The following is a 14104-nucleotide window of genomic DNA, read 5'->3' on the forward strand; positions in this document are numbered from 1 at the left end:
AAAGCACTCCATCAGTCTCCGTAAATGGACATGAAGCAAATCCTAATGGAGTCACTTTCAGCAGGGATTCAAACAGCATTGTGGGTAACATAGAGAGTAAAAACAGACCAACATGTTAATGAAGTATACATTATGTAGATAAGTCAGAAGCTGTTTATAAAATAAATCTTGGAAAATTAATTAGATTTATAATAATAGAATGATTGTATTAGAATATGATTGATGATAAGATTTTTCTCTTAATGGCATGTATTCATCTTTCCTGTACGTGATGGCAACATAATGAATAGTTGTTTTTTTTTTCTTTCAGATATGATCCCTACAATAAGGTTTTCTCCCGGGAGTATTATGACCACAAGGCCATGCGTGCCAACAGAATGCAGGCCATAGAGACGGCACGCTCTGCTCAGAGGTGGGGTCTGATTCTGGGCACGCTTGGTCGCCAAGGCAATCCCAAAATTTTAGAAGTAAGAGATTAAACTTTGTTAAAAGTGCACTCCTCTCTGAAAGTATTGAATGTTAAGTTCAAATGTTTTGTTATTGCTATACGCCCAAGACATTTGCGTCTGAGAAAAAAAAAGATGAATATGAAATGATAGATCAGAGTTTCAGCAATTTCCTGATATTTACATCTAGCTGTGTTACCTAGAACATGGCACTGCCTTTGGTGGCAGACCACCCAATCTTTAGGTGATTAAAAGTATTGGACTAGGTAGTCCTGAAGTAAGTAACATGTAATATTTGGTTGCATTCTACACCACCAAACTGTAGTATTTGTCTTTTGTTACTTATCCAGGCTTTTAATACAACTTCAAAATGGCTTGCTTTTTTCAAGACAACTTTCTGGACATCATGTAGGTTCACCCTTTTAAATAACAATTATACAGTATACACAAGTGATCCACAGGGCTCAAACTAGTTGTATAAATTGTAAGCTATTAATTGTTTAAGCATCCAGTCTAACAGGTCATACCTGGGCAATCCCCATAGCAGTCACAAGTTCCAGTATTTTTTAAAACTTAAAAAATGAGTGTGTTTTAACAAGTGGCACTATGTTTCAAGCTGATCGATGTAAATATTAGGAAATAAAATATCTGAAATTCTGATATATCTTCTCATTATTATTTTGATCTAAAACTCAAACGTCTGTATAGGCCAAAAAATAAAAAATCCAAACCAAAAAACAGAAAGTGGTCCTGCTGTTCATATTAGTTTGGAAGGCACTGTATATATTCTACCAAATTTCTATGTAATAAATACTTAATACAGATACCTCCTAGCAAGTATACACCTTCTATTCCTTTTGCTTTACTGGAATGTGCGTGGGGTCTTAATCAGTACTCAGGATTGGGAGGAGGTCTTTTTCTACAACCCATTGCTCCCTTTGCCTCTTTTGATCTGCTCATTTTTGTTTTTCTCTCATGTATTGTGTTTGACTTTGTTTTGACTGATCCAGTCTTAATTGGTATGCATAGGCGAAGGGAAAGAGAGAGACTCGAGGATCTTTCCAACATCTCCCATTTTGCTGTCAAATGAGATTTTTAAGCCAACATGAATCTCTCTCTGACTCTCATAACACTGTGTCTCCCAAATGAGATCTATATGAATTCCAATCTCAGACAAATAGACATTCAGATGGATATTCTGATGGAATAGATCTGTAGCCCTTGTCTGTTAGTCTCTGAGAGAGCAAGGCATTAGTTATTGTCAGCCTTCAGCTGTCAAACTGTCACTTGTGAAAAGAGTTGAACTTCAAAAATTGGAACTAGGGGTGATTAGGTACTTAGAAATGCATTTTAAAAAATAAGTCTAGTCAACTTTACTTGTGCTGCTCCTCATATTATTCAAAGCAGCTTCATGAAGGAATAAATACAGAAAAAAGCATAAAGTGTACACTGAATAAAATAAGGTAGCCAAGTACTAAAATAAAATAACAAAAGGAACAGCTAATATTTGGAAACTTAACTGCTATTTCTAAATTGATGGCTAACATGAGCTAATCTGGCAGACAGCGAGAGCCATATTCATTCACTGCCAAAGTTAGCAATCTTGCTAATGTACGCTAACCAGACAAAACTTCAGGAAAGATGTTTCAGTCACTCTGAAACATTTCCAATTTTAACTGTTAATGCTTGGTAGATAGCTAACTTCAGTTAATCGGACCCAATTTCTAAGAAAATTCCTAGTCAGATTTTATAATTTGCACTGCTAATGGTTATGCAGCCTTTCATGCTAACATAAGCTTCTCCATAACCTTTTTTTGAGTGCAGTTAGAAAATGAACACACATTAAGATAAAAAAGCAATAACAACATATTTGTTATTATTTTAAAAATTAATGAAGAAAAAAAGATAAACTCTGTTAGTGGGTCTACCCTGGATTTATTTTAAACTGAATCTCGGGCTGATAACGATTCAGACAAACAATCTTCTGAGTTTTTCTTAATTTCTTGAAACAAATTAATCCAGGGCCATGAGAGTATAAACTGTGTGGAAGACATTTCTGTACAAGCAAGCTAGATAATGTGAAGCCAGGTCTTGCAAAGATTTATAAGTCAGTAATAGTAATTTGTAATCAGTGCCAAATTTAGTTGGACGGGAATGTAAGTCAGATATGGGTGATTTGGCTGAATTTCCTGGATCTGGATGCAGTCTGGCAACAGTACTATGAGTGAGCAGGTGAGGAGACTCTGGAACTCTGGAACAAGTCACTGTTCTAAGTATATATATCAGTCATTACTTTCATGCTAAGTTAAATGAAGATGTGTTTGCTCTAAACGCCACCTGCTATAATCTGTTCATTTACTGGGTAAAGAAGAAAGTGAAATATGCCACTTTTATTTATTTGTTGTTTGTTGAGCCTTGGGGCTTTGAAGCCGTTAACAGCTAATGTTCACTCTTGCAATGTTCTTCACTAGAAATATGTATAGCCCAAAGGGTTTGGAGCTGTGTGTAATGTTCTCCTGCTCAAGAGTTATGTATTCATATTGCTTGCATGAAGTGTAATGTAGTAAAGAGGATGGGTGAGCAAGCGAAGATGTTGGAGTGGCTTTGCCTGCACACTAGAAAGTCTCTGGAAAGCCATTTAACTTAAAATGACATTGAGATGCATATATTGTCTGTGTACGTATATGGTGAAGAATAGAATGCTTCTCTCTGCACGGGCATTTCGTTACCCAGAGGAACACACGTTTATAACTGTAAAACGCATACACCAGACGAGGAACACTACTCAACTGAAAATGCATAATAAATCTGTGCAAAGCCACAGTATGAGAAAATAAAGCAGACATTACCGAGAATAATGTCTAAATCTAACTGGTTATAAAGTAATAATGATATTTTGTCAAACCGTTTGTGTCTATATTCCAGCCCAGTACGTAATGGCCTAGTTCTCAAGTTTAATTGAGCTTCAGTACACAGGTCTGTTTTTGATTTTCTGTCTGGTTTGAGGTGTTTGATGTCTGGCAGCAGGATGAGTCCTGCCCAAAGTAGCAGTGTGACCATTTTTTGTGCGGAAAGCTAGACAGCCCCGGGTCATCTGGTATTTTGCTGTGATGAATAAATTTATAGTCTTATTTCTTTTTTTTCCACCTGTATTAACCCCACATTCCCTCTGTATTTCTCTCTCTCTCACTCTCTGTCTCTCTCTTACTCTCTCTCACTCTCTCTGTCTCTCTCTTACTCTCTCTCTCTCCGTCTCTCTTTACATCTCTCTCATACTCTCTCTCTCTCTCTCTCTCCCATTTCCTTTTTTCTGTCTAGCATTTGGAAGTGAAGCTGAAGGCTCTTGGCAGGTCATTCACCAGGGTGCTCCTTTCAGAGATCTTCCCGAGCAAGCTGGCGCTGATGGCAGATATTGACACGTGAGTCTCATGCCATCTTCATGCAGAGTCACGTTCTTATTTTTACGCAATTAAAACTCCTCTCATCCCCCTTCAAAAGATGCATCCTTCCCCAAAACACAGGGTGCATTAATCTCAGCTTTAGTGCTCCCTTGGGACTTGCGAGCACAAAAAGAATAGAGGAGGGCTTAGTCTGACAGCCAGGGAAGATAACAGTCGTGATGGCATGGCAACTTTGTTTCATAACTAACCATTGTTCTTTTACCTAGAGGGTACTGTGAGTGTCATTCAAGATGTCAGTTTAATTACTACTAGCCCTGGAGTTTTTCTCTTTAGCGACTTGTGATATTGCGATGGGCAATGTCATGCATATTGTGTGTTCAGATGTTATTCATTAAGTCACGTCACATCAGACCACACCAGATTTATTTCTTTCTCAATATGCGACACAATGGAGTGCATGTTATGTGCACGTCAGCTCTGAAAAGTGCTTTCATTGAAGGAAAAGTATTTTTCAGTGTTTCTAGACAAACTGGAAGGGTTTCCCATCTCCGTTGCACGAGCCTGCTTTGAATAAAGAGCATGACCAACCTCTGCACATGGAGGCACACAAGAGGAGTGCAGATGAAGGGATATGAGGAAGCTATACCACAGTTAAGTCCTGGAAGCTGTAGCGAAGTTAAGGCGAGTGGATTTGGACTCTTGCCTCCCATGTGACTCTCATACGCCTCTGGGAGCTACGCTGCATACATAATCCCAGCAGGACGTAACAGATAGAAGCTCAATCTCCAGCCTGCTTTCACTCTTCCTCTGCCAAGTGCCACCAGCACCAGTAGCACATCATTTAGTGTGTTACATAGCTTCTGGTTTTAGCCTCATTTTGAACAATAACGTGCGGTGACGTGGAGTTTAACCGGTTGACTTGTCTACAGAAGGCTGAATAGCATAATCTTCTCAGTAGCTGAGTCTGATCCATCCCCCCGGGTATGAATTCTGAAAGTACTAGACTGTGCGAGAGAAAGAACAGAGATAATGTTAAAGCATGAAGTCCATACGAACCATGTGAACACGTACTTGCAACGTTAGCAAATACTTTTTCACCACAACACTTTCCTGTGGTGAGCTGTTGTTTGCAGCAATCTCCCCCATGGTTATTTTAATTACATATAAGCTTTCATTCTAAAGCAGTACAGAAAAAGCAATAATGACAATTATTCTTCTGATTTTGAATACTCACATCACAGAGTTCTTTCTTGATCTGTGATTCATAATTATTTTGAATGCATCGCACTTGAAATTTGCATCTTAACATAAATCAGACTCCCATGAGGTTCTTATATTCACCTGCTCTGGTGTACGCCTGGCCATTTACTGCTGCACTGCACGTTAAACTGTGAGCAGAGGGTGAAGTGGCTAATTAAAATGTATTATTTCCTAGCAAAGTGAGGAGCGAGGCAAGTTTCCAGGCCTTCCTAGTGCAGGGAAGCCCTCCCCTTTTCAGAGCTAATCACATCTCTCTCCACTTCTCATACTCCCTCCCTCCATTAGACTCTTTCATCAGGAAGCCCGTCTCTCATTGTGGCGGTGGGTGTAATGATGAGCTGAAGAGGCCTCTCATCATGGCCGTATTCAGTGGGAGCCAAACCGAGGCATCATTACACTGCTTTGACCTGTCATCAGCTCAGAATTTGGTGTTGAAAGGAGTGTACGAGTCCTCCTACACACCTCCTACACGCTGGAGGAGTGTGTGTTCTACACGCCTTTACAGCCTGAGGGCAAAGGGACAGCTGATGCTGCATCTAAAAGTCTGAAAATTAATTACAACACCAGTGTTTGCAGCACCTCATACAGACGAAGCTAATATTAGCACTTAAAATTGCTCACACTTTTTTTTTTTTTTTTTGCTCCAAGTAGCCTGTTTCAATCCACATGGCTCTCCAGAGGTATCCATCTTTCCCCCCCTTCCTCCTCCTCCTTCTCCTCCTCCGTTTCTTCTCAGCCTGCGGGCTTGTGGGATCCTGAGCTGTGTACACCCACACACCTTCACTTTCAAATCCTCCCTTCCAGCTTACAGTGGCCTCCACTGGAGACGCTCTCACGTTGAAACAATGAGAAAGGCTCATAGCCCGGTTTCAGTATGTGCTAGTCGTCCAACGTGAATAACGATGCCGGTTCTGAGACGTTCGGCTCAGCGTATCAGATATGCTGATGGGAAGGGGATACGCTGCTGTGGAGGAGGATGTTGGTCGTTTTTCAATCAATAAGTGGTTAGCTGGTCGATTGAAAAAAGGTGGAAGCAGGGCTAGGGGATTGTTTTAGTTGAAGCCCCTTATCAATTCGGCAGTTCAAAACAAAACCATATAAGACTAAAGTAAGTAAGTGTGGGAGAGAGAGAATGTCAGGATGTCAACTTGCCCACATTTCACAACTTGAACTTTTGTACGCCTCCAGATGACGTTGTATAATGCTGAACAAAATGTTGTTCTTTTAGAGGTTTTTTTAGAGTGTGATCAGTTTGTTTTTGTTCTGATCATTTTGGACTTGTGCCAAAAAAAAAGCCAATAAATGGATTGGCTAAAATAAGAGGTCTCTAGTTGTGTGAATGGTCCCCTGTAATGGACAGGGCATCCCATCCAGGGTGTATTACAGCCAGTGTTCCCAGGATCGGCTCTAGATCCAATGCAACCCTGGTTACTAAAAGTGAGTGAAGGAAGTTGAAGATTGGAAAAAGGCCAATCTGTTTAGTTTCAGTGAGTCAGTGCCCCAGATTCCTGGTCTTTATTGACAAGGCTGGAACTTGATGTGGTCTTCTGCTGTTGTAGCCTGTCTATCCCACCACTCAACTGGGTTAGGCTTTCTGAGATGCTTTTCAACTCACCACGGTTGTAAAGAGTGGTTAATTGACAACCCATCAGTTTGACGTCAGCTCCTCTGACCTTTCTCTACAAAAAAAATGCCACGCACTATGCATTTTCTGTTTCTCACACCATTCTGTAAAACGCGATTGTTGTACATGAAAATCCCAGGAGCTCAGCAGATTCTCAAATACTGAGACCAGCCCATCAGGCACCTACAACCATACCACGGTTAAAGATACTGAGATAATGTATGATGTTTGACGTTTGATGGGAGCATTATCTGAGATCCCTGACCCGTGGCTTAATGCCATAAAATCTGTGTGATTGACAGCCTGGATAACTGCATGAAGGATGTTTCTATAAAACTGACCAGTGAGTATATATCAGATTTTTATTTATTTATTTTTTAACACTTTAGTCACTTTAATAAACCCCTCAGTATATAAACTTTAAAAATATGATGCTCTTTATTCAAATGTGCACAATGCTAATTTGGTTATTGATTAAAGACTTTATATTTTGGAACTTTCCACTAACAGAACACATGACTTTATTTATAGGCTTGCCTGTGTCTGAGTTATTGAGATTTGGATTAAACCCATGGATAGCTGGCTAAATAGGACATTAGCTGTAGAAACTATAACTATAATAAATATTTAAGAATTGGAATTGTGAATTTTCAAAAAAACATATGGCTATGCATCATTAACCCCTGGGGTACCTAGACCCCACTTTGAGAACCACTGATCGATCTGGCCTCAGCCTCACCACCTCCTCTCCTTTCATGCATTGTTTCCCCTCTATTTTATTATTTCTTTTTCCCTTCTCTCTACTTTGCCTACTGTGTGTGCTAGTTCAATATAGACAAGAGTATGCTAGCATATTTATTCTGGCTCACCTTTCCACTGTCTCCTTTCCCCTCTTCCCCTCTCTGTGTCTCGTGTTGCGTCCCTTTGTACTGCCTAATAAAGATGCAGCAGCTGAAAGCAAACATCTCTGCTCCGTAGGGTTGAGCAAATGTACTTTCATATTTGCAGCAGGGGATTCTGAGCTTGCACACCAACGCGGTACATTTGCACCAGAGCATGGATTTGTGCTCTCCCATTTTAATCACGTTAATTCTCTTTCTCGCGCTGTTTCTCTTTGCAGATGGGTTCAGATCGCATGTCCTCGACTGTCAATCGATTGGGGCACGGCATTCTCCAAGCCTCTGCTGTCTCCCTATGAGGTACATGCATCTTACATTCACCACCTTTCACTATTAAAGCAGAGAGAGGAGATCTCATTACACCTGCCACCTGGACCTCGCTCGGCACAGCAGAACTCTCAGAACTTATTTATGCTTCGGTATAAGTCAGAATTCCACTTTCCCAAGAGGAAAATCGAATTGCTTGTTAGTTTTATATGCATGAGTGATATCCCTGTGATTAAAAAGCGTTGCCGTGTATGACTGACAGTGCTCTAGTTAAGATTTCAGGCAAGGGGTTAAATTTCGTGTGAGCCCTGATCCTCTTTGTGTTAACCTTTTGGCTTTAGCAAGGACACCAGGGCTGTAATTAGTGGAGGGATAACGATTAGTCTACTAATTGACCGCCTGTTATGTAACTGATTATTAAAATATTACTCAAAGTTTTATTTTTTTCATATCTGATATGATAAAGAGAAATAGGCATCTAGCATCTTTTCAGTTGAAATGCGAGTCTGGGGAACTTTTACCTCATTTTGATTTCATAAGGCTCCTATTGAGCAGTGATGCAGTGAGATGGTTGTCCTGCAGTAACGGTGCAGAGTTTAGCAGCCAAAAGTGCCATAACTTTTATCTCAGTGGAAGTAAATTGAATGCTGTGCGGATTCTTTCTTTCTTTCTTTCTTTCTTTTTTTTTGACATGATAAAAAATGCATCAGAGAAAACAAAACCATACCACATGATGGGATTGTGGATGTTATCCACAAAGTTTATATTGTGATTTATCAGATGTAGGAAATATGGTCTTCATTTCCGTTATGGTGCAACCTTGTATACTGTATACTCGGGATATATAGTGAACTCGAAGCGTTTGGTTGTTTTTAAGCGAAATGTCCCATGAATCCGATTCTAGATTCTATGTGAAAGATAAATATGAAAGAAAATGAAAAATTTCTATAAATATCAAAGTAAATAAAAATGAGTCTATAACATTCGTGAAAGTTCATGAAAAATGATGCTATTGCTTCCTTGTGATACTCGACCAAATTTTCACCTTCCATGGTTTATGCAATGCAGAGGCTAAAATCAGCTCATAATTACAGTCTCATTAATATTTTACTTCATTCCCACACTGTTTATTCAGTTGGACTTAACCCAAAAAGGAGAATGATGTGCTTAAGTAAAGTAAATCTCATTTCGTGTGTGTGTATGTGTGTGTGTGTGTGTGTGTGTGTGTGTACACTCGCATATCTATTGATCTATCCTGCATATTTCTTGTTGGAGAGCAGGACGAAGTGTTCAGAGATTAGAAGAGTTTTGCTCTTTGCTGTGGTACCATAGCGCCTCTCACTGGCCGGCTACCTGTATGCTCTCCTTTTCCTTCACCCTCAGAAATATTCACTTGCTTTCCTCCTGTCTCTCATTCTAATCAGATGTGATAAGTGCACTAGTACATTCTGATTTATTTCATGACAAAGCTGGCCCTGGCTGCCATGAGGCTCACCCTGCGGCAAGTGTTTTACAGATCGCGCCTCAATAAAGCCCCGTCACTCCACAGATTTCAGCTGCCGTCTAGAATATTACTGTTCACCCCCTGAGCTGTGTGTTCAGCTCTTCTGTGGTCATGTGACTTTGGGACTGAAATGTCCCCGTATTTCAAGTAGCACTAGAATGAAGCTTTTTCCTGATTCCATTTTCTCTTTCTTTTTTTTTCCCCCTCATGAAACATATGCAAGGCTGACAGGATGTGTTCTGCAGTGAATATGGTACAGGACCAATTCAAATGAGAACACCCCATAATGAAAAAAATCTCAATTTCCATGACAGCTTGGGCTGCATTAAATTCAGAGTACAACAAATGGCATTTATAAGACAAGTGCTGCTCTACTCCAGTCCTGCATCTTAGTGGGTTTGCTTGTTTTTTTGTTTTTTTTTAACATTCCTCCCATGTGCCTGCTTTCCTGCCTTTGCTATTGCAGTAGCAAGCAGATGGGAGAGAGACTAAGAGAGATAGAAGGGAGCCAGTGGTTATTTTCAGTGCATCTCATGTTATATTTATAGTCAATAAGACACAGTTGTCAGCATAGGGATTAGCAGGAACAACTAGCACACAGGAGTCAGGAAGCCACGGACCGGGATACGAGATGGAGAGGCAGAGTGCAGGAATGATAAAAAAAAAAATAAAAAGCATACAGCATAATAGTTAAGGCTGGGTTTATCAAAAGCGAGAGGGTGGATGAATGGGGCTGAAAGCAATAGCGGGGCGGCTGTGTTTTACTGGGAAAACGATGAGAAAAATCCATCAAATCCTGATTTATTATTTGTAGCCGTGAGACACGTCTCCGTTAACAGACTCAGCATGAGGATTTAAAACTTCCATTATAGAATATAATGCTCTGCCTGAGTTCGAACCTTTTTTTTTTTTTTTTAGAGGATGCAGTGGAACGAATATCACTTTAAGGATTGATGAATGTTTTCTGTATGTGCTCCGATTTATTGAGTAGAATTTGTTTTTGTTTTTTGTTTGTGTGTGTGTGTGTGTTTTTTTTTTTTTTTGAGGTAATATTGTAAGAGTCCTCAGGACAGCAGTTCATAACCAGAATGTGTCATCCTTTCTGTGCTATTAGAGCTGTGCGTTCGAGAATATTTCATCCATGAGGCAGGCTGACATGCCCACGAGCCTAGAAAAACATGTATTGATTCTTTTTTTTTTCCTTTAGTGTTGAAACTACTCTTAGGGGCTTTCTTCTCTGATTTTAGTCTTGGAAGAATCTATGAATGTTCTTGGCTTGCATCTAAATCCCCAATCATGAGTCACAGCAACTGGCAGATCCATTTTGAGCACTGCAACTGCAAATAGATGCTTTGAAATAACAATAAAGACACCAATAAAGCATGCAGCGTTCAATCAGGGCAGTTTTAACAGCTTCATAAATCCCAACTGGAGCTTTATGGGATTGGGATTGAGTGCATATATGTTTGTACAGTTTTCTCAGCCTCACTGTTATTTATCAGCAATGTATTCAATTTACATTATCAGCTATTTAATGATAATAGACATATGGTTTGTTTAGTAGTGAATATTTAAAATCGAACTGTTATCAAAGAAGCGAGTGAAACTGGAGCAGTTGGAAGAAGGCAGATTTTTATAAATGATTTAAAGGCTCTCTCTCACTTCGGTTTGCTCTTTAGGCGGCTGTAGCTCTGCAGCAGGCACGATGGCAGGAGGTGTATCCCATGGACTTCTACTCCAATCAGAGCCTGGGGCCTTGGACCCCTAATCACCCAGACAACCAGCCCCAACGGCCCACACGTAAACAGCAGGTGTGTGTCTGTGTGTGTGTGTTGTCCCAAAGACGCATGTTTTTGTTTGTGTGAGTGGAGTGGAATTTATTTAGAATGATTGATCCAGAAGTCAGATGGTGTTTAGATATCACCAGGCAAAGAAATGAAGGCCCACACTGCCATAATGGCCTCAACCAGAGACGAGGTCAGGGTGAAATAGGATCAGCAAAATGAGTGTTTTTTAACTCCAGTCCTCAGCACAGTTTGAAGTTTTCCTGACTCCTGGCATTCCTGATCCAACCAGTCAGCTCACTATTAACATCTTAATGAGCTAGGCTAATTGTAATGAGTGTAAAGAGAACGTCACAATGTGCAGGACAGGGGTTCTGTGGTCTGGGGTTACTTCTTTTTTATAATAAAATATGAAAAGCTGACCTTGATATCATTAAACATCATGAAGCACCTTTTCACGAGGTACCTTTTTAGTCTTGGGGCTATGCTAAGGTGCTTTTATAACATGGTTGCTTTTATAACATGATTATTGCATACCAGAGCTCATTCAACTTTGGTGTCCAATCATTTCATATTCCCTTTTCCTCCCGTTATCTAATTCAAATGTTTTGTAAATGCTAAATATTTTCAAAAAGCTTACCAATTTTTCCCTAATGTAGCTCACAATATTGTGATATTATGTATTATAATAATATCTTGTTACTATGAGACGATATTTCTGCTCTCGGTGAGCCCATTACGAAGGTCATGTGGCAATTAAGGTAGAATTGTGCTGGATGTGTTACAGATTTATTATTGAACAATGAAGGTCTCCATAATTGTCTGCTGTATTATGTTCAGCCATCACATAAATCCGTAATCAGCAGATAAAAATAAAGTGTAAGCGCCTCCTGTTGTGTTCTCTCCTCTCCTCCAGAAGGCAGACTCACACTGTGAGCGCACGGTCCCCTGTGGCTGCCAGCGCGAATGAACAGCACGCTCACACAGCAGCAGCCAATCACTGTACAGCCTTTTCGTCTGCAGGAGTCAGCCAATCACAGGCCTGTGTGTGCCTCTGTTGTCAGAGCAGTGGGGATATGGGCACACACAAAGCACTACACCAAATCCGCCCATCTCATAATATAGCAGGAGAGTGGCTCTGTGTGCTTGGGTGTGTGTGTGTGGGTGTGTGTGTGGGTGTGTGTGTGTGTGTGTATGTGTGTGTGTGTGTGAGAAAGAGAGAGAGACCAAGAGAGAGAGAGATAGCAATGACCCTCAGAGCACATTGTTTGTTTCATATTGCAGCATGTGGGTGGCTTGTTAAATGCAATCTTCTTGTCTCTGTCCTAGAAAGATCCTGCCAGACACTTTGCATTGTTGACCTTCATGCATTCGATTGAAAGCAAAATTGCATCGCTCTGAGCAAAACAATACACTTTTCCCTTTTAGCTCTGTCATCCATGCTTCTGTGACACAAATTGCAGAACATGTCCAACCATATTGCATTATGTGATTTTTACCAAACACAAAATTTCATGTCCAAAGCTAAATTAAATATTATAACTGCCCAGACTGCCCATGTCTAGACTTTTTCAGGTTCTGAAATAGCTGACTGTTAAACATTAATGGAGGTCCTCCACATTTGTTCATTTGTTCAACTTCAGTAACCAGTTTATCATGGTCACGGTCACGGCAGAGCTGGACCCTTGCCCAGACACATTGGATGGGGCGTCTTTTCAGCTGAGTGCAAAAGTTTGTGTACCCGTTCTTTTTGAAGGATGAAATAAAAAAATTAAAAAAAGACATTTATTACAGATTCATTCACTATCACAGATGCAGAATTTTATGATTGTTTTTAAGGCCAAAATACCAAAATGCCAACAAAATACCACGATTGCACAGTAAAAGTTTACACAAGACACTTTTGGTAATTATTAAGGGCGTTTTTCAAATTTAAAATAAACCTTTCTGCTCATGCAAATAATTTGACACATTATCATCGTTCAACTAGCTTTTAAACCTTTTTATGTTTGTTCTTGGTAGCTTAGTGGTTAAGGCGTTGGACTACTGGTTGTGAGTTTGAGTCCACCAAGCTGCCACTGCTGGGCCCCTGAGCAAGGCCGTTATCTCTCAATTTCTCAGTTCTATAAAAAAAAAGAGAGAGAGACAAATTGTAAGTCACTCAGGGCATCTGATCAGGGCATCTGCCAATTGGCGTAAATGTAAGTCTGTCATGTTGCATCCCTGTGTTTAAAATAAAAAAATGGGGGAAAATAGATTCACCTTATTCTGTTTTTGTTTGTTTTTTTGCTTATCAGCAGCTTTTTGCTGGACAATAAGCATTAATAGGACGGCAATCAAAAAGATATTATAAATGGTGCCTTTCATTCCACATGACTTTCCACATCTCCTGCTGTTTAGGGTGTTGTTCATGTCTCTGCCTTTGTTTTTCCACTTATTTTTATTCCACTCTTTGGTGGTCTGTTTCCTCATTTCTACGTGATTGCTTTCACTGTTGATAATGTTATCCCAAAACACTTTAATGTTTTTTATATATTTCTAATATTGGGTCTTGTGAAAGTTGTGTTTCTGATCTCTTAATTCCTTTAAGCTCACAGAGAAACAATCGAATAAAGAAAGTGTGTCGAATTTTTAGCTTGCTAATAAACTGCAGCTAATCAAACCTGTGAAAGAAATGAAGGGTATATGTTTCTTTCTTTCTTTTTTTACTCACCAACCAACTGTAATGCAAATGGAACAGATTCTTCTGAGAAAACACAAAAACATACCACAGTGTTAAAGGAGGTCAGTGTGCTACAATGAAATTTGTTGTGTACTGTGTATTGTACAAGTCAATAAGTCGCTCAAATCATCAATGGAAATAGATTTAGGCAACGATTGTCATAATGTAACTTCATTTATTAATCTTCAATACTAATC

The 14104-nt window shown here is 39.8% G+C and overlaps 1 protein-coding gene across 2 annotated transcripts in view; it reads left to right on the top strand.

The window, feature by feature from the left end:
- Positions 1 to 13860, top strand: part of dph1 (diphthamide biosynthesis 1) — a 90237-nt gene extending 76377 nt beyond the window's left edge. Inside the window, exons 8-12 of one of the 2 annotated variants that reach the window (XM_058414067.1) lie at positions 311 to 467; positions 3765 to 3865; positions 7852 to 7930; positions 11081 to 11212; positions 12102 to 13860. In XM_058414067.1, the coding sequence (XP_058270050.1) occupies positions 311 to 467; positions 3765 to 3865; positions 7852 to 7930; positions 11081 to 11212; positions 12102 to 12155 (523 nt within the window). In that variant the 3' untranslated portion in view covers positions 12156 to 13860. The remainder of the gene's footprint in view (positions 1 to 310; positions 468 to 3764; positions 3866 to 7851; positions 7931 to 11080; positions 11213 to 12101) is intronic. The other variant, XM_058414068.1, reaches the window with a different exon arrangement.
- The last annotated feature ends 244 nt before the right edge of the window (positions 13861 to 14104 follow it).

Source organism: Hemibagrus wyckioides, linkage group LG17 (genome assembly GCF_019097595.1).
Source record: "Hemibagrus wyckioides isolate EC202008001 linkage group LG17, SWU_Hwy_1.0, whole genome shotgun sequence".
Taxonomy (NCBI): Eukaryota; Metazoa; Chordata; class Actinopteri; order Siluriformes; family Bagridae; genus Hemibagrus; species Hemibagrus wyckioides.